This window comes from Musca vetustissima, unplaced genomic scaffold, assembly GCF_032173495.1.
Source record: "Musca vetustissima isolate MV318-11 ecotype Yass unplaced genomic scaffold, APGP_CSIRO_Mvet_v1 utg48063, whole genome shotgun sequence".
NCBI classification, from domain to species: Eukaryota; Metazoa; Arthropoda; class Insecta; order Diptera; family Muscidae; genus Musca; species Musca vetustissima.
In genome coordinates, this window is record NW_026884125.1 from 25,700 (window position 1) to 47,516 (window position 21,817).

General features: G+C 36.6%; 1 protein-coding gene and 1 long non-coding RNA gene across 2 annotated transcripts in view; both read left to right on the forward strand.

Moving 5' to 3' along the window:
- The first annotated feature begins 982 nt into the window (after positions 1 to 982).
- Positions 983 to 21,817, forward strand: part of LOC133331148 (uncharacterized) — a 79,785-nt gene continuing 58,950 nt past the window's right edge. The window contains exon 1 of the long non-coding RNA XR_009754377.1: positions 983 to 1,070. This is a non-coding gene — a long non-coding RNA (uncharacterized LOC133331148). The remainder of the gene's footprint in view (positions 1,071 to 21,817) is intronic.
- Positions 6,241 to 7,192, forward strand: LOC133331151 (vitellogenin-2). Its single transcript, XM_061539545.1, has one exon. It carries the CDS (start codon positions 6,321 to 6,323, stop codon positions 7,074 to 7,076), a length of 756 nt encoding a protein of 251 aa, XP_061395529.1. The 5' UTR covers positions 6,241 to 6,320; the 3' UTR covers positions 7,077 to 7,192.

The window sequence follows — 21,817 nt, forward strand, 5'->3', positions numbered from 1 at the left end:
ATCAGATAATAATATTGGGATGAAGTGGACCGAAAACTTAATTGTTTGTGTTTTTTCGAGTCCATCTATAGGCTACAGTTGAAAGCCGAACATCACAATACAACCCACGGTGAAGGAAATCTGGACAAGTAATTAGAAGTACTGTACTGAATGTTAGTAATAATATATTGACCTCTGGTCGGTGAAGATAGTGCCAATATCGCAAAATATTATCCAGAGTCAGAATATAGAACCGCAGGAAGTTAGATTTTCGTGGAAGTTGTGTAGGGTATCATATGGTCGGCCGCGTCCGACTATACTGCTCCGCTCACTGGTTCCATATAAAATAATTTCAAATAATAAGTCAGTTTTTTGCACCAGTTTAGCTGCATGTCTTTAAAGATTGATGCTGTCAATGACGATGGTGATGATGACGACGATTATGACAATTAATATACATAGCACCAGGAAGTGTTCCGGGTAGACAACATTTGTTTGCGCACAGCTCTTTGATGTTTATCAAAAGATATTCTCACACAAAATGCCGCTAGACTTAGATGTTGTTGAAAAGTCATTTGAAATGTTCATAAGAGAGGAATTGTAAAACACACCTCAACATGTTAGGATTAATTTATATTTATGATGGATTTGGTTGTCAAGAGTTCAGTTTAAACCCTTAGCCCTATGGCTAAAGGGGGAATATGAAGGAATTCAGATCCCATTTCTGTTTCTCTACTTTGAAAGTAGAGTCCGTAAAGTCAGAAGATTGCATTGAATCGAGGGGTAGAGGTTATACTACTTCCGAAAGTTCGTACCCTTGTTGTACACATTAATCCCGAAATGCATTTGTTATTTTTACCATATATGTGGTGTCGCACTCTGGTATTCAGTGTCGCCTAATTTTGTTGTCAATTTATAAAACCAGTAAGGAAAGTAGTAAAGTCGGACGGGGCCGAATATATGATACCCTTCACCACTTTAGGTATATTCAACAGATGAATCCAAACAGAGGCGAGGAACCTCATTTTGTAACCATTCTTGGTTGGCGCGTTCTGAGTGCGATGGTGCTGAGTCCTGTTGGAATGTCCAAGGTCTGCGGCCAACATGTTTGCGTGCCCGCACACCATCCAGAATATTTTCGCGATAATATTCGGCATTTATTCTGATGCCACGGTCGATTAATACGAGCGGAGAGCTCTGGTGGCAAACCGAAGTTGCACATTTTCTGCTGACCTCTTTGGCAAGTAAACCAAATTCGGCAGTTCACCACTTTCGGCCAATTCCAACTATTTTTTTGGAATTTCAATGGCTTTAACCCGAGCTAACTTTTCAATAATTGCTGAATGGAATATTGCGATATGTTCAGCTTACGAGCCATTTTTCGGCCACTGCAACGCAAGTTTCGGTTAAGTCGCGCCTTTACTTTTCGAACCATTTCTGCTGATGTTGCTGTTTTCTTCCGATTTATTCACATTTAAATGCTGGAGTGCTCTAACTATAGCCACTTTTCCCCGCCAAATATATAGAAATCATACTATCTCGCTTGAATTCCACCACAAATAACTTTTTTCTGGAAAATTCTCATCAAAATGCTTCTGTGCGCTTGTAAACAATGTAATGAACTGTCACTGAAATAATTTTAGCAGCTGTCGAATGAGCGGCTTAGAAATGACAGCAGTCTGAAGTTGGTTGCAGTTTTTTCATCTTACCCGTATATTCATGTATGTGGGCTATACCGTTTGGTAAAAATATTATAATGAACACACTTGGGGTCAACTCGGTATCGCGTCATAACATTTCCTAACAAATTTAACCGTTCTGCTATAGACCGAGATATTTCATCTTCCGGATGCGATATATGTTTTACCCGATTTGATATATTTCGTATTTTACGAACGTATGACTGTCCAATATCATTCAGAAAAAAAATCTGTAAAACGCATAATAAGCATGCACATTGTCGTTATATATTTAATACAGTCATTATCATTCCATTCATCATCATTACCAACATTATCCCCATCGTCATTATGATAATGACCACGATTGAGGTTTAACTACCTTAAATATTCATAAAAAATCCCAAGTGGTTCCTTTTACATTTCTTCGTCATGATAAAGTGCGACCAAAAATCCCATGTATACAGAGGAACACACACACAGACAAATATACAGATACCGGGTATTTTTTCCACGAAAAAACTGGCTTGCTTTTCAGCTGTGAACATATCAAATATTCCCAAAAGCAAGAAAGACTTGTGTAAATGAAGGGAAATAACAGCAATGAAATAATAACCATAAAGTAGTTAAAAAAACACTCAAGAAAAATCATAACCAAAAACCCCATGAGCCACAAAAACAGAAAGCTACAATAAATCACAAAGCAGAACGATTTCCCTTCACACCTTTCTATAGTTTAAAACACACAGCAAATTGCACACCTCTTCCTTCTTTGCGAATCCTGACCATAAATGTGTTGAGCCGAAGTTGTTACACCAAAAACGATTAAATCGTTATTGAGTTGTAAATGGGGTGGCTGAGTTTTTGTCAGGTGGCTTGATGGCTATAGGTAAAGTAAGGGTGAGAGAGAGAGCGAGTGAGTGAGTGAACTATTCGACAATTAATAATGCACAAAACACAGGAGTTTGCTTTGTTGATGCAGTGTTCGGTGCACAAAGAGTACATCAATTGCTGCAGTTAACTCTAGGATAACGAAACAAAACAAAAGAGCTTAAAAACAAAAGCGGTCACAAAACGCAGTTGATATGGCCAACCGACATTCACACATACACACACTCACTTATACAATCACATATAAATTGTATAAACTGAGAATGTATTGAAAAAGGGAAATGCCGAAAAGTAAATAGTGAATTTCTTCTCTAGTCACGTGCATGTGTATGTGAAAATGAGAGAGAGAGTGTGTGAGAGCGAATAGATACAGGTAAATGTTTGAGACACATAGACAGTGAGAGAATCAATTGTAATGCGAAGATAACCAGGGATTTAAAGTGTTCCGCCGAATAATAAGTATTTGGTGGTTCTATATGCAATAAACAAAAACAACTTGTGACATTGCATATACTCGAAACGAATAGACATGGACGTTTTTGTAATGATCGGTCGTAACATTTAGCGGGTAAAACTCAATTGTTTATATGTACACTCTGGAACGACATGATATTTTTTCCAGACATGATCTGGAAATGTTGCAGTGTATAGAAGTTGAAAGAGAAACAACTCAAAATCCGCAGTAAGAATTTGAACATTGGTGAAATGTGTTCTTTAAAGATAATTTACAAATTTCGAACCCGAAACAAAATAGTCATAGATCAAGCGGTGGACATCAAAAACGAGTCAAATCCATCGAAAGATGTTTGTGGAAAACACACTTCGAAACCGATTATAATCCATTTTCTTCTCTAAAACTGTTTCGGTTGAAAAACGTGGGAATAGAGAAGAGCATAGTGAGATCTCAGACATCGACACAAACCTCTGGAAAAAATTTCAAAAAAATCTGATCGTTTTTACTAAACTAGAGTTGTTACAAAGTTGTTTTACGTTGGATCCAAAAAATTGCCAATCCCTTAAAAATGTGTTATAAAGAAAATTTTAAAATATTACGATCGTGGTTCTTTGAAAGAAGTTTCTAAAATCGGCTCAGGTTATATGGTATGAGTCCGAAACCAAATAGCAATAGATCGAAGGTGAGTCAGTTTTCATGGAAAAATCACTTCAATTAATATTGTCGTCAGTTTCTACAAAAAATCTGGTAATGTGGCGACTGTTACGTTTGATCAACATAGGGAGGAAAATTCGAAGTGATGCTCCACAATTTGTTTGCCTAAAGAAATTTATCAACCGGACATTGTGCCCCAATGAGAGCTCTAGCATATCGTCTCAACTCGGCGCCCTTTGACCGTAAGAACGTGACTTAGGACCTAATAATTTCTTTTTATTCGGGCATATCCAAAAATTTGCACACTGTCCGTAAAAAGAAATACTTTTATAAAATCGGTCTAGGTAACAACTTGTTTCAAAATGTCAGTACAGCTCTGACATGGCTCCAATAACTTATTTTTATTACCGAATACCAAAAAAGTGGTCAATGATTTTTATCGCCAGATTTATTACTTTTCTGCAGACTTCATCCTATTTTCATAACCTCCATCATTAGGCGGAATGTATATAAAATCAATATTAAACGGAATGCCGTTATATATTTATACCATTCACCACACTGTGGTACAGGGTATTATGTCTTTGTGCATATATTTGTAACAGACAAAAGGAAACGATATATATATTTGGATTTCCCGAAATTTGCATAGAATCACTTTCTGAGGTCCAGAATGATGTGTGTTAAGTTCCGTCTGTAGATGTTAAATTGTAAACAAAGTACATGTCGCATTTATGATCCAATTTGGGTGAAATTTGTGCCAAGTTTCTAGAAAATCGGATCAGATTTATATATAGCTCCCATATATTTTCGTCCGATCCAAAGTCCCTATATATCTGGTTAGTTTGCCGGAAAAATTTGGCATATATATATATATATATATATAGATATATATATTTGTCAGATTTTACGTAAATGGTGCATCAAACTCCTAATGTTTTTCCGATTGACACGTAGGCTTCCATATGTACGCAGCTATGGCTTCCATATATATTTCTAACGAGTGTCTGATTGAGATTAAATGTTGTTATAAATCGTTTTCCATAAATTTGTCACATGGTACGCAGATGACTCTAAATCTGCCCGAATGAAACTAAATTTAGCATAGGTTGTAGAAAGACATGATTATGTTCCTTCGGGGGAACATTGACATGCAATTGTAAGGATACACATGTACAATATACCCAAAGTGGTGAAGGGTATTATATAGTCGGCCCAGTCCGACTTTACTATTTTCCTTACTGGTTTTTATTTCCGAAAATATACATTTTCGATTTTGTTAAACGTCATTAATAAACATATTTTCTTCATTAAATGAAAATTCTATTTCGAGTTTGGCACTTCCTTGACGTTAAGGGGTAAACGTTAACGTCACAATAGAGCACGTAAAATTTAATATAGAACTTTGAAATTGTGTCGTTATTACTCCCTAAGCGTTTTAGCGGTATTTTCCAACAGAAGGGCTATAATTTGTCATATCGGTTATTTTTCTCAAAACCTGATTTGGTCTTCATATATAGGTCCTCTGTATGGATAAAATAAGTCTTATGTGTACTAATATACAATACAATTTACATCATACGACCCTGTTGCGTTTACTTGTTGTCATCGAACGTATACGCCACATCACCCATGCAAATATCTCTATAAACAGGCATGAATAAACAAAAACAATATGGTAACACCACCATTTGGGTGACAAATACATAAAACCTAGCTACACTGAAATTTAATACAACACATATACACAAAGCGAGAGAGAGCGCGCTTGAATCAAGAGAATAAGCAACAAATCAGAAAAAATCCCATAACAAGTTGGAGAATGTAAACAAACATTAAGTGTAAACAACAGTAGCAAAGAACCGTTCATTGCATGCGGTTATGGGAAGAGGGGTAAGGTAATATGATTTTCTAGGAATTGCTGTGGTACAAAGTCGCACACACACACACACTAACACAGCAATACCTCACATAACGGTACACCGACATACTCGTCTGCTGTGAGTAAACCAAAACAAATGTTGTTGCCTTGTCTGATGTATCCACTGCCGTATCGTTGTAGCCATCATTAACATTGTTGTCGTTGTCGTCGTCATCATCGTCGTGACCGTCCGAAGGGGTCGTTTTGCGTGTATATCTTAGACAAGTCAGCGAACGAGTGTGTGAGTGAATGTGTGCGCGCCATTCGTGCCTGCTGATTGTGAGTTTCTCATGTACCCTTTTTGCAGGGAATGCAATTTTCAGTTTATAGAAAAACACCGAAGAGTTAAGAACGTTGACGCGCTCCTCCAGTCGTCGTACAAGCTGACGGGCAATAAAAATATCTGCTTTCACACATAGCAAATATTTGGTGCACAATTTTCTCAAGTGAAAATAGTAAAAAGAAGAAGAAGCAGTGAAAAATATCTACAAATGTTTTGAAAGTTGAAATTAAAGTGTGTGAATACTTTTTTATAAAATAATATATAAACAAGAGCAACAGTAGTTGTATTAACAGCTGCCAGTATTTAAAATAATAAATCAAAGTCCTCAAGGTGCTGCCAAGGACTGCCGTTTAAATTTAATAAACGAAATTTGTTGTTAACCGCTTTAAAGTGCTTAGTAAAAATCCTTTAAAAATTGGAGGAAATCCCAATTACAGGCAAACCTTACAAAAGGAAACCATGTCAACGTTACCATTTCTCCTCAGCGTAGCCGATGAGCTGGACAACATCAACTCACAATCGTACATGGACGATTTCGGTTTGGGCTTCCATCCACATCGCCAGTACTATCGGACTCCGACCATACAATTGTCGCTGCCGGCTGGCACCGAATGGATGCAACCCGAGGGAAGGCATCACTCACGCTACAGATCCGCCTTCCGCTATGGCATGGAGCCGGACAACAATCTCACCTCGCCGGCCGAGAACGACGAAGAGGATAACGAGGAACAGTATGAGAGTTCGAACAAGGATAGCCGTGACAATGACAAAGCCGGACAGGCCACAACGTCCTCGGCCCAGAAGTTCGTATCGGCCTTGAATTCGAATCGCCCCGATGCCAGCGACAGCATTGACAACTCAATGCAGCTGTTCAATTTGTCGAAGAAATGCGGTAAAAATTATTATCGTCATCCGGAGCCTTGCACTTCATCAGCATCGTTAGCCACACCACCGCCCCTGCCGCCACGTAGTGCCACGGCGACAGCAGCTGCTGCGGCCGCCGCCGCTGCTGCTGCAGCCACCACATCGACCAAGGAAAAGCCCAGTATGAGCTATCGCCTGCATAGCAAATGCCTGGAGGGTACCAATTCATCATCGGAGGAAAGTTTACAGAAAGTCACCTCGTCCATAGAGTTTTTAACGTGTTTCTTGCTGAAGAAATCGCGTGTCAGCAAACCCTCAACAGCTGGGTCGGCCGAGGCTAAGAAATCTTAGGACAACGATAATACACCGACCAAATCAACGCTAGTGTCGAAACGACGTAGTCATTGTTTTTAAAATGAATGAAGGAAACAACAACAACAACTCCCCACGTAATGCAAAACACACTGACACACACACACACACACTTACTCACATATACCTATAAACACAAAGCAAGTAGAACAGCAACAGCCAACAAATATTCAAAGAATAATATTCTAAAATTTAAGTGCATAGCAAAAGAAAAACAAAAACAACAACAACAACAAAAGCAACAAAAATGAAATAGAAACCAAAGTGTAGTAACTCAACTTAACCAAAAAAATATAAAAGTAAGCAAAACCAACAACAACTTAACATAGTAGTAAGTAGTAAATTAAAATAACATCAACAACAAAAAACAAAGTTGAATAGCAAACCAGAACAAAACAAAGGAAAAATGTGCTGAAACAACAGCAAACAAATTTACCCCAAGTTGATATCCGTTGTCCTTTTTTTCCCCACTTTGGATATTTCTATATTAACGGATTTTGTGTGTATGTTCTTTTGTATGAAACTTTAATAATTGAGTCCTTTGTCCTTCATGTTGTGTTTTCCGTCAAACCCTCCAACACATCTACATTGTCCCAAAGAAAATTTTCGGTATATATACACACACATACATACACAAATATTCCCAAAAATTAATTTCCGCAAAATTTGGTAGAGAGTTTTTGAGTGAGGAAATGTGAAGAAAGACGTTAAAAGGATTCCAATGATGATATTATGTTATTTTATCTGAAGGGGATAAATATTTTCAGACTGCGTTCAAATTCGGAAAAGTGTAAAATTTCACATCTTCCGAACATGTAAATATTTTAATATAGGTCCTTTGTAAGAATTGTTTACAAATCCGGTAACGATATATATATATACCACGGTAGGCTGACAAGTATGAATTTGTAATAAATTGCCTTGTCATGTTCATATGGAGTAGTAGTTTTATTGGTGTTTGTGGAACCGATATCTATTATTGAGGTAAATTGAAAATAGATAACGAAGACACCTACTTTAAATTTTAGAAATCTTGTAAATGATATTTGTGGAAAACATTTCAGTCGAATCTGAATAAATTTATTTAATATTTAAGGTTTTCTGAGCAAGGATCGGGTCTTTAGGGGTTATATCTGAATAAAACTATCGATTTTGTCAAAGATATAGAGTTTTATTCTTCATGAACTTAAGAATTACCAACCAAAAACCATCAGACCGTAACTAAAAATCTTTACCTATGGCGAATTATAAGCGGTTTTCCACTCAAGCTGAGCCACCTGCCAAACGTGGATTATGAACACTTCAGTTGTATCTTTTGGCAAGCTAAATTGTTGACCATTAGTTTTTTAATGTGCGGCAAGAAGAAGAAATCGTTGACTGCCATATCATGGCGGATGATCCACCGATTTCACGTTTTTACCGGTGAAAATGACGCTAATTTGAAGTGGTTGACTTCGAAGTCTCACAGATCGCCTGTGACGATTTTATGAATTTATATTGTCTCTTTCTTTGCATCTATAGCCTCGAGACTGTTTTTTGAGCGATTGGTTGGGATCCAACGGAAAGAAGTCATTAGGGTCCCAAATCGGGGATGTATGGCAGATGATTAAGCAATTGCACGTATAAACCTGTCAAAGTGGATCTGGCTCGTGTTGCCATGGTATTCGTTTTTTGATTTCAAAGAAGACTTCAGATTTGCTTAAAAATTATTCTTTTAAAAAATACTTTCATGAATCTGAACCCTGATTCGACATATGTGACGACCTTATAAACTTTTTTTTTGATAGTTTTTAATCCAAAAAAATAAAACATTAGTTAAAGTCCCTGACCCGATTTCCATGGAGATGGCGGTGTAAAGAAATCTCATATTATTTGATCGGCAGTAGTAATAACGCTCAGACTTAAGACCACTTGGTCACATCCTCCAGTTTTTATATAGCCTCCATATAAGAGGTTTTTTGAGTTTTTTTTTAATGACCCAAAGTTTTTTTTATGACCTAAATTTATCAAGCGAACATCTAATTTGTCATTTTAGGCTCTTTGTAGTGATAATAGGTGTTATCTAAATATTTTCAATATAGGTCCATGTTTGGACACAGTCTTCATATATGGGCCCCGTATTTTAGGTATTCTGTTAGTAAAAGCCTCATTATTCTAACGATGTAGCTTGAAAAATGATTTCATGGTTTCATTTCAGGTATTTTGATGATTCTTGCCTCATTTTTCAATAATTATGACAGTAACAGTGATTTGAAGTTCTATTATTTTATTTTTTTCTTTAAGGGTTCAAATGTACAAAATTATTATACCCTACACAACTATGTTGCCAGGGTATTATAGCTTTGTGCAGCCCAAAGAGTTTGTAACGCCGCGAAATATGGGTCCTAGACCCACCTTTAAGTATACCGATCGTCATATCTCGACTAGCTGAGTCAATATAGACATGTGTATCCGTCCGTCCGTCTGTCCATTATAATTTGTAAACACGATATAGGCCACAGTTATGCACCAATGTTCACGAAAATTCGCATGTAGGATGGGTTCTGGCCAATGAAGACCCCAATTGTTTTTGGTATAGATCGTTTAATATTTAGGGGATGAAATGGACCAAATACTTACTTTTTGTCGGTTTTTCTATTCGCTCCAGAGGCCGCAATTATGGTCCGGATATTGCAAAATTTTACATGGAGAAGGAAATTGGGCCAAAGAATAAGCATGTCTGCTTTGTGAAAGATCGGTCATTATTTAGAGGGTCAATTTGGACTCTGACTTTTGTGTGAAAAATTACAAAATTTGAATTCTGTGGCATATATATTTACTCCTGAAGAATATAGATCCGATAAGATGATAGTATATCCAAGAGGAGTGGTTGACCTTTCAATTGATACCAATACCTTAAATATTTACAGGTGCTTACGTATTCAGATATTATTTAGTAACCCATTACCACATTAGAGGGCGGAGATATATAGCGTTGATCGCTTTGAAATTTTCAATGAAGTTCCAAATATGGTCAAGGACAACGCCTATAATTTTCGATGATGATCAGAATAAAATTTTGGGATGAAGTGGACCGATTTTTTTGTGTGTTTTATAGCCGAATACAGGCCGAACATCACAACACAACCCACCGTGAAGGGAACCTTGGCAAGTAACTAGAAGGGCTGTACTGAATATTTATAATATTCGGAAAATGTGCTGTTGACCTCTAATCGAGCAAGTCGCGGCAAATATTACGAAATATTGCTCAGGCTCGGAATAAACATCCGCAGAAAGTTAGAGTTCCTTGGTAGTTGTGTAGGGAATCGTATGGTCGTCCGCCGTCCGACTATACTGCTCCGCTCACTGGTTAAAATATAGGTACTTGCTTGGACGAATTCCTTTCGATGATTCAAGCTTTATTTTTCTGGCACTGTAGCAAAGTATGCATTTCGGATATTTGCAGAAAATTGTCAAATGAAGGTCCCCCAACACATTTTAGGCAGTTTTATGGTTCTAACTCATTTTTATCAAGGAAGAAATTTCGGGATCCCAAAAAAATTAAATAACACGTGGAATATTATTTTCAATGGAGATCCTTACATTGAAATAGCCAGTATTTTAGTAGTTCATCTCGGGATCCCAAAAAATTAAATAACACGTGGAATATTATTTTCAATGGAGATCCTTACATTCAAATAGCCAGCATTTTAGTAATTCATCTCCTTTTTTTGGTGGTTCTATAAATACAGTAGTGTTGGCGGTTTATTTGGGATACCATTTGTATTTTGTTTTTGCAAAATAGTCAGGCTTCATCCCAGTTTGTTGTTTTTATAAAAAAAAAACAACAACTATTTATTAGTGGGGAATGTATGGCATTGTTTGCCGAGGGGTAAGGCAGGGAAGACTATAGTTTCAGATCACGCCACTGATCCTCATCAGTTCCCTTAGTTTTTTGTTGGGATATTCTCCCCAGAAGCTATTGCTTCTATACAAAAAACCTTTCATACCCAAATGTCTCTTGTAACAAAGCGAAGTACTTAGCTGACCAACGACATAAACTGCATGAGAATTTCGCTGGAGCCTCACGTCGAGGTTAACAAGGCATTTACAAACAATACCACATCTTTCCCACTGTTGTGTGTTGTCTATAAATACTTTCCAAAGCGTATTAAATACTAAAGCCGAGTGACTTTTTATACGAGTTGACAGAAAAAGCTGTCATTGAGCCAATACATTGAGATGTGAAATGTTTCATACTAATGTGTTGAATGTCTTAAATTATTTTCAAAATAAATCGACCCAAAAGAAGTATATCCTGAAATGTATTGATCTAAATTGTTTCCTTATGTGCGGCACAAAACAAGTGTACACATATATGTTACAACTTGTAACACAGTATGGTGTAAATTGTAAGTAGTCAATATAGAATCAAGTGTCGATATATTTTTGGCATCGAATAATTCATACGATTTTTACGAACATTTAATACTGTATATTCACAAAAATACCAACAACAGCGTTAAAAAGGGGTTTAATCCAATTTCATTCGTCTTGGTACAATATTATGATTTGTTTTCCTTTTCTTGGGTTTTGCGTGTAAATGTAAAACTTTTAGTTACACAAAAATAGTTTACAACCGTTGTAAACACAAACAAGTGAAAAAGCGTTAAGTTCGGCCGTGCCGAACTTTGGATACCCTCCACCATAGATATACTGACAGGTACTAGAAATGAAAACATAGGAACATACCAAAAAGTGGACCTATACCGACATTTCGGAAAACGGATTATGTAAACCATAATACAAATTTCAGAAATTTTTAATGGATAATTATACCCTCAGCCTTATGGCTAATTAGGGTGTATACACTTTAACACGGTAAAAATGTGCCTCATCAAAATATTGGTTCTAGACTCCATGTTTCTTTGGACCAAATCCGTTTCAGAAAATTAAGATTTCATCCAAACTTTGCCCATCTTATTATTTCTTCCAAGCTTAGTTCAAATTCGAAGATGGGGAATATCGGTCCACTCCTTTTGGAACCTCCACACAGGGGCTAAGTCTAAATTCGACTATAGTTCATTATCGAACCTTACGTTCTAATTTTTTATCTCTCTATCCTCCGCAGGTGAAATGATTACAAAAGAGTCTTAGAACCAAACTCAAAACGCGGAATAAATCAGATAACTATTTTAATATAAAAAAGGGGGTTATATGGGGACTACCCCAAACAGGGGACGAATATTAATAATTTTTGGTAGGGAGATTTGTTACCATATACGACTACAAAATACCAAATTGCAGCAAATTCGGTTGAAAACCAAGCTCAAGAACCCCAAAATACCAAAAATTGGGGGTACTCTTATATGGGGGCTATCCGAAAAAATGAAACTATTTTCATAATTTTTTGTGGAGAGATTTGGAACCTAATAAGAACCCAATGTACAAAATTTCGGCGTATTCGGTTGAAAAACGCGCTCAAGAACCCCAAACTACCGAAAATGGGGGGGTACCCTTATATGGGGGATATCCGAAAAAATTGACCTATATTTATAATTTTATGTGGAGAGATTTGGTACCTATTAAGAACACGAAATAATAAATTACAGCCAATTCGGTGGAAAAATACTATCAAAAGACCCAAAATATTGAAAATTAGGAGGTAGGTATGGGGGCTACCAGAAAAAGTGGACCTATATTTATAATTTTTTGTGGGGACATTTAGTATCCAATAAGAAACCAATGTACCAAATTTCAGCGTATTCGGTTGAAAAACGCGCTTAAGAACCCCAAAATACCGAAAATTGGGGGGTACTGTTATATGGGAGCTATGCCAAAACGTGGACCGATATATCCCATCTTCGAACTAGACCTGACTGCAGGCAAAAGACAACCCTATGCAAAATTTCAGCACCCTATCTCAATCCCTTCAGAAGATAGCGTGATTACAACAGACGGACGGACATGGCTTAATCGTCTTAGAATTTTACCCTGATCAAGAATATATATACTTTATAGGGTCGGAAATGAATATTTCGATGAGTTACAAAGGGAATGACAAAATTAATATACCCTCCATACTATGGTGGAGGGTATAAAAAGAAGAAAACGAACATAGAGTTCGCAGTATAAGGTTACTAGCAATGCCTTGGCACGCATCTTAAAAATATACGAAAGCGAAACATTGGCAAGGATACAGCAGTACTTTCCTTGCAGTAAGACACTTACACAGACACGCACACATATACACATCGTTAAACACTTTAAGGACCTGTATGTGTCGTCAGTATGTGATTCCTTTATTTTGCGACGCAAAAATAAATTGAGTTTAGTTTCCCTTTCAATCTGCAGCAAACCACAATGCAGCCATGTGTATACACATATACATATATACTGTTGTATGTGTTGTATGTAAGTAAGGGTTTCGGTTGTTTGATTGCGTTAGCATTGAGTTGTCATTGTATCCTGATAATCGATGCGATGGTGTGTATTTAGTATCTGATGGTATTATCTAATTTGTTGCTGTTGTTGCATACATGATGCTGGAGAGATTGAACAGATTTTTCTCTCTTTTTTTCATATGTATACACTTCATATATTATGCAGGATTATAGTAAAGGTCAAGACCATTCTCACAAAACGTCATTGTCATAAGGTGTTACAGTAAAAGGTTTTTGGTAGCAGTTAATTTATTTACAAAAAGTGATTGCGATAATTGACATTCCTAAATAACATGTTATTTGGAAGGTACACATAAACTGACCACCGTGCTCCTGAAAGTCATTATAGGATCTATGGGGCAGCTATGTTTTTAGAGAAAGCAAATCTTGGGATCTTGAAAAATCAAATTTTAATAGACGACTGGTTGAATGAGGAATAAGGGAAAGCATGGATTCTTTGTAGACCTTAAGTTCATAAAAGAGGGCGTTTTTTTGTAGAGGCAAATGCTCATAGGTATATGTTTTTTCTGGAGGACCTAAAGCAGGAATTCTTCAAAGACGGGTAAAAACAACGGAGCCTTTAAGGAGCCCTCGAGTTTTTTAGTGATGTTTTTATTTACGCCTTCTTCGATGTATAAGGTGAATAAATGAGACTTCATAAATTACCCAAAGCAGGGTATTTATGAATGAACTGAAATAGAGGGTTTATGTGAACGGACTGAAGTAGAAGTTTTTCATGGGCGACCTAAAGCGAAGAGGCTTTCATAGCCGACTTGAAGCAGGACATATTTATAGACGAGATTAATCTGGCTGTTTTAGCTGAGGCATGGAGTCTTTGTACACGAGCTGGATCATGGTGATTTTATACACGAGTTGGGTCATGGTGTCTTTACAAACGAGATGAAACAAGATGTCCCTATAGACGCGATGCAGTGGTTTGTGTGTTTTATATACGAGCTATAGCAATGCTGAGGCAATATGTGTTTGTATATGAGCTGAACCAGGGTGTATTTATAGGCCAGATGAAGTAGGGTGTCTTTATAGAAGACCTGGAAAATGGGAGGAGATAAATCAGGCAATATATGTAGACGAGAGGATGCACGGAGATAAAGCAGAGAATATATATGAAGCCTCCTTATAGGCCTGAAATATGGGAGTCTACATAGCCGAGCTGATGCCTGGGATTTCTACAGACGAGCTGAATTAAAGAGTTCCAAGAGAAGAATTTAAGTAGACAGTCTGAAGCAGGGAGTCTGACGTAATGCGTTTTAATATATCAGCTCAACCAGGGAGTATTCATAGACGAGGAAGATAGTCTTCATAGGCGGAAGCAGAATGTTTCTACAAAGTAACTCGAAAATTAGAGGAGATGAATCAGACAATCTTTGTAGGGCTAAGCCTAGGAGTCTTTGGACTCATTTGACGTACGACATGAATTTTTTGCACTGGGAGTCTACATAGCCGAGCTGATGCCTGGGATCTCTATAGACGAGCTGAATTAAAGAGTTCCAAGTAACGAATTTAAGCAGACAGTCTGAAGAAGAGAGTCTGACGTAATGTCAGCTCAACCAGAGAGTATTCATAGACGAGGTAGATAGTATTCATAGGCGGAAGCAGAATGTCTCTGCAAAGGAACTCAAAAATTAGAGGAGATGAATCAGACAATCTTTGTAGACCAGCTGGGCTAGGGCTAAGAAGTCTTTGGATTCATTTGACGTACGACATCAATTTTTTGCACTACCTGACAATAGGGCGCTGGTTTGATCCGGTGTGTGAGAATTCGCCACATTATTGATATTCTCTTGTTCGTGTTTTGAATTGCTTAGAAAACTTTCGCAGTTTCTTCGTGCGAAGAAAATAGTTAAGCATAAAATTTTTCTTCGATGATAACGTCGAGTTTTCGAATTTCTTCGCAAATATAAAAGTTATCTCCTACGATACACAATCGCAAAAATCGCTACATAACCGCTTTGTCAATAAAACAGATGACCACTTAGTTTCATGTGATTGTTTCGAGAACTATTTTCATTGGATTTGGTCCATTTTATCAGACCTACACCCACTGCTGTTGATGATGTGACACCTGTCACAGTTCACACATATTACACATCTGATGGTCGGAATAGTGAATATCTTTTCGTTTGATGTCCTAATAAATTATAGGGTTCAAGGCAATAGAAGTATTCATTAGTTCCAGAGTTTTTCAGGAAAATTACTATTTATACCCTACACAACTGTGTTGTCAGGATATTCTTTGTGCAGCCCCAAGAGTTTGTAACGCCCTGAAATATTGGTCCTAGACCCACCTTTAAGTATACCGATCGTCCTATCTCGTCTAGCTGAGTCGGTCTAGACATGTGTGTCCGTCCATCTGTCCGTCTATCCATTATAATTTATAAACACGATACAGGCCATAGTTATGGATCAATCTTCACGAAAATTTGCATGTAGGATGGGTTCTGGCCAATGAAGACCCCTATTGTTTTTAGTAAAGATCGGTTAATATTTTGGGGATGAAATGGACCAAATACTTAATTTTTGTCGGTTTTTCTGGTCGCTCCAGAGGCCGCAATTATGGTCCGAATATCGTGAAATTTTACACGGAGAAGGAAATTGGGCCAAAGAATAAGCATGTCTGCTTTGATAAAGATCGGTCATTATTTCGAGGGTCAATTGGACTCTGACTTTTGTGTGAAAAATTACAAAATTTGAATTCTGTGGCTTATATATTTACTCCTGAAGGATATAGATCCGATAAGTTGATAGTATATCCAAGAGGAGTGGTTGATCTTTAAATTGATACCAATTGTATTGTCGTATGTACTCGGATGTGGGAGTTACACTTAAATATTTACAGGTGCTTACGTATTCAGATGTTATTTAGTAACCCATTACCACATTAGAGGGCGGAAATATAGCGTTGATCGTTTTGAAATTTTCAATGAAGTTCAAATTATGGTCAAGAACAACGCCTATAATTTTCGATGATGATCAGAATAACATTTTGGGATGAAGTGGACCGAAAACTTATTTTTTGTGTGTTTTATAGTCGAATATAGGCCGAACATCACAACACAACCCACCGTGAAGGGAACCTTGACAAGTAACTAGAAGGGCTGTACTGAATATTTATAATATTCGGAAAATGTGCTGTTGACCTCTAATCGAGCAAGTCGCGGCAAATATTACGAAATATTGCTCAAGCTCGGAATAAACATCCGCAGAAAGTTAGAGTTCCTTGGTAGTTGAGTAGGGTAACGTATGGTCGGCCTCGTCCGACTATACTGCTCTGCTCACTGGTTTTTGAACCGGTTTTTTTTCTACAAATGACTTAATTTCTAGCCAAACGCATGTTAATATTCCTTAAAGTAGAGTTTTGTAGAGAGAAAATGCTCGGAGAATAAATGAGAATCCGCCACAGGAAATGACTTACTAAAAGAGAACGTAGAGAACAAGTTTATTGATAAATGTAAACAAGGGCACCAGATACCATGCTTGCTCAGGGCTACCTTAAAGATACATATTTTTTCAAATACATCCAAATGTACGCTCAGTATTTAGTCCGGACTTTTCAGGGGTATATTCGTAAACTACATTCTTCAACCATTATTACTGTTTCCTATTTTGCAAAAATTTTGGTAATTTTAAAGTCTGTTTTTTTTCTTTCGAATAGGGGTTAATAATCAAAGTTTTACAATGAAAAAGAAAGCCAGGAAAGGAACCTACGCACCCACCATTATGAGACACGTTTCGCTTTTGGTTCATTGGGCCATGTGACTTTTCAAATTAAATTCAATTTTATCAAGATCCGACATTTGTCTTCACTCTAGCAGAACCAGATTTTGAATAGACCAAAAGTGGTATTCAATATTTTTAAGTTCTAATTTACATAACAATTTCATTGTGGATATTTCACATTTAAACCAAAGTGAATATAATGTTCCAAAATATTAATGTAAGGTTTTTAGTAGCATTATCTCGCTTTTCAGCAATAAAAACATTTACATTGTTCTTAATCCTTTTATAACTTGTATTGAAAATGGTGTTGTGTGTATGTTTTTTTTCGAATACAAAATTCTAGGCCAAACATAAAGAACACAATTTTTGTGTTGTGTTTTCGGTGGTGCGCCTAGAACTCCTCACTCCCTCACCGTCTGTCGTTGAAATATGTCGGTAATTGTACAAATCACCACACATCATTCGCTATTCAGTGGTGTTGAAAGATACCGACTGTCAGATGCCATAATTGACACATGTCCATTATATTGGAAAGTGTGCCAGTAGAGCGAACAAAGCACGAGCATACATGCACATGCCATTAAATTGACATGCTTGTGCTATGAATGATAGTTGTGAGGTATACGTTGGAGCATCCTCCGTTTTTTTTTTGCACTCTCCACCTACAAATGAAAATGGGTATATTTATTTTGTCATTTCGTTTGTAACATCTTAAACGTGCATGGGAAATCGTAATGGAAATAATGAAGATAGAGCTTTTATATTTTCCATAGGCAAAGGCATATTAAAGTCTCCCTCCATGTTCGCTATTTTGATTTTTTTATATACTTTAGTACCAATAATTTCATGTTTCAACCGATTCAGCGCTAATTTCCCATTTATCCCATTTTACTACAATATTATTATTTTAATTTATTAGCTAGCTTATTCGGACAGATTTTGGGTTTCCTCATTTTAGAGTGTATAAAAAGTTCGTTTTGGCCCAACTTAACTTCTTTTTCACTTGTCGGTATTTTTGGATATTTCCCAAGTGACTCAACCGGGGTATAGAATTTAAAAGTAGCAACAACAATAACAGCATGATTGGCATACAATTTCCAATAAAAAACAACAACAACATTTCAATTTAATGTCAACAGCAAAACCTGCCCATAGAATGGAAATAATAAGAGAAATGTTTTTGCCATGCAAATCGCTATGAATTATTTTCAATTGTAGAAAATTTAATTCAATTGCTTATTTTTATTGAGAAAAATGTATAAATTATTGATGTGAAAATGTGGAAATCATACCTATATCGCAATATTCTATTCGCACTCCTGACAACCCTTGAAATGGGGTAAGCTATATAATCATAACATTGAGTTTAGCAATATATTTCCAAATTTAAAGCAAGTTTCCAAATAGAGAATATTAATACACTATCTAAGGTATATATTTCAAAAATTGGTAAAAAATATTTTGAAAAAAATAAAAACGCCGAAATATCAAACTACAGATATAGAGGTTGGCAAATTGACCATACCGATATAGACGTGTGACCATTGTGTAAGTACTATGTAGGAACATGGACATATAACGAAAATGGAAATCTGTGAATGAGTTGTTTATTCAAAAGTGTACCGGAATAACAAAGATAAGATTCCCATACACTTATATAGGCGCTGGACCTACAAATCGGCCAACATTTAACATTTTAGGTAGGAGACTGCAAAATATAAAATGAGAACCAATATTGAAACCAGTGAGCGGAGGAGTATAGTCGGACGTGGCCGACCATATGATACCCTACATAACTTCCACGAAAATCTAACTTTCTGTGGTTCTATATTCTTAGCATGGACAATATTTCGCAATATTTACACCCTCTTGACTGACTAGCGGTCTACAAATATTACTAATATTCAGTACAGCCCTTCTAATTACTTGTCTTCAATTCCGTGGGTTGTATTGTAATGTTTGACTTTCAATTGTGGCCTATAGACCGACTAGAAAAAAATACGTAAAAATTAAATTTTCGGTCCACTTCAGCCCAATATTTTTGTAAGATCATCACCGAAATTTATAGGCGTTGTCCTTGACCATACCTGGATCCTCATGGAAATTTTCAAAGCAATCAGCGCTATATTTGCGCCTTCTGTTGTGGTAATGGCTTACTAAATAATATCTGAATACGTAAGCACCTGTAAATATTTAAGTGTAACTCCCACATCCGAGTACATTCGACAATATAATTGGCATCGATTCTGTATCCCATCTCTCGGGTGTATCCCAGCTCTATCGGTTTACCCAAATTTGGTACCATATAATACACATTAGTACGAACTTTCCAAATGTTATACATATCCCAATCCTACACCCAGATCCCAGCTCCATCAGTTCACCCAAAATTCAAATTGTACCAAATTTAGTACAATTTAGTACCCAAAGTAGGAATTTCCAAAACTACATCTATACACCCGACCTACACAGCAACAGTTGTCTTATTTCCAAATTTCTAGGTTTGCAGCTCTATTGGTCCACCTACAATTTAAATTCGACCAAATTTAGAATTTTCAAAACTTTCTGCAAAGCCCAATCCTACACCCTAACAGTGATCCTAACACCAAATTTCAAGATTCCAGATCAATCGGTTCAGCCAAATCCACGTTTGGTACCATTTAGTAGCAATTTCCAAAACTTCCTAAGTAGCTCAATTCTACCCCCAGCAGTGATCCTAACATCAAATGTCAAGATTCCAGCTCTATCGGTTTCCTACATACCCCAATGCTACACCCCAACAATGATCCTAACTCCAAATTTCAGGATACCAGTTATATCGATTCGCCAAAATTCAAGCCGACTATATGATACCTTTCACCACTTTAGGCATATTCAACAGATGAATCCTAAAGACGTGGCATTTCTGCATAAAATCGGACGAAAATATGTCACAGAATATCGGTCACATTTTGAGTTCTTGGTGTATCATTTACTTAACATCGGGAGAAAATAATGGTAGCTCTATCCAAATTTTAACCGAATTCAATAAAACTTTCCACATGCTAGGTTATATAAACTTCAGAGCGTTGGGTAAAATTTTGTGTTAATCGGCCTAACATTGGGTTTTTGGTGCACCTTTTACCTAAAAAGCAGAAAAAATATATGTAATAACTATATCTAAATCCGATTTCAACAAAACTTGCCAAACGTTATCTTATAAGAACTTCAATAAGTTGTGCAAAATGTTGTGTCAATCGGACCAACCTGGCGAGTTTGGTGCCGCATTTATACCTAACTTCTAGGTTATACTAAGTTCAGTACGAAAGATATATATGGACTTTGGGAGCTATATCTAAATCTGGACCGATTTTCAGGAAACTTAAGAAACATCATTCTAGATCTAATTGAATACGCTATACCAAATCTCGTGCAAATCGAAAGATATATCGGGACTTTTGTAAACCATTTACCTCAAATCGGACGAAATTATATATGGGAGCTATATCTAAATTGGAACCGATTTTCAGGAAACTCAACACACATCATTATAGACTTTATTCAGTACGCTATACCAAATTTCGTCCAAATCGAAATATATACATAGGGATTTTCACGATACTTAACACACATCATTCTTGACACTATTCTGTACGCTATACCGAATTTCGTGCACATCGAAATATATATAGGGACTTTTGTATACCATTTACCTCAAATCGGACGAAAATATACATAGGAGCTATATCTAAATTGGAACCGATTTTCACGATACTTAACACACATCATTATAGACTTTATTCAGTACGCTATACCAAATTTCTTGCAAATCGAAATATATGTAGGGACTTTGGTGCACAATTTACCTTAAATCGGACGAAAATATATATGGGAGATATATCTAAATCTGAACCGATTTTTCCAAATTTCAATAGGGTTCGTCCTTAGGCCAAATAAGTGACGTATGCCAAATTTCATCCAATTCGGATTATAAATGCGACCTGTACTTTGTTTACAATTTAACATGGACAGACAGACGGACGGACGAACGGACATGCATAAATCGACACAGAAAGTGATTGTATGCATATTCTCAAAAGGAACCATGTGTCTATGTTGTTTCCTTTTGCCTGTTACAAACATATGCACAAAGACATAATACCCTGTACCACAGAGTAGTGAAGGTTATAAAAATTTCCAAAACTACGTACATATTCCAATCGTACAATCCGGCGGTGATATTAATTTAAAATTTCAGGATTCCACTTCCATTTGTAACTCCTATTAAAAATTATAACAAATATAGTACCATATAGTACTTTTCGTATACATGAGTACACGCCTCCTTATATCGACCCTACTTCTCAGCCATAATCCGCATTCCAAAGTGCAAGTTTTTAGCTCTATCCATGCTGTGAAAATGTACACAATTTAGTACATTTTAGTACTTTTCGGATACTTATAGTTTGAAGGTCCAAAAACCCTTTGCAATATCTATTCTACCTTCTATCAGTTACACTCATTTCAAATTTAAGAATTCTAGCTATACCGTTTCGCAAAATACAAATGGTACCACATTTA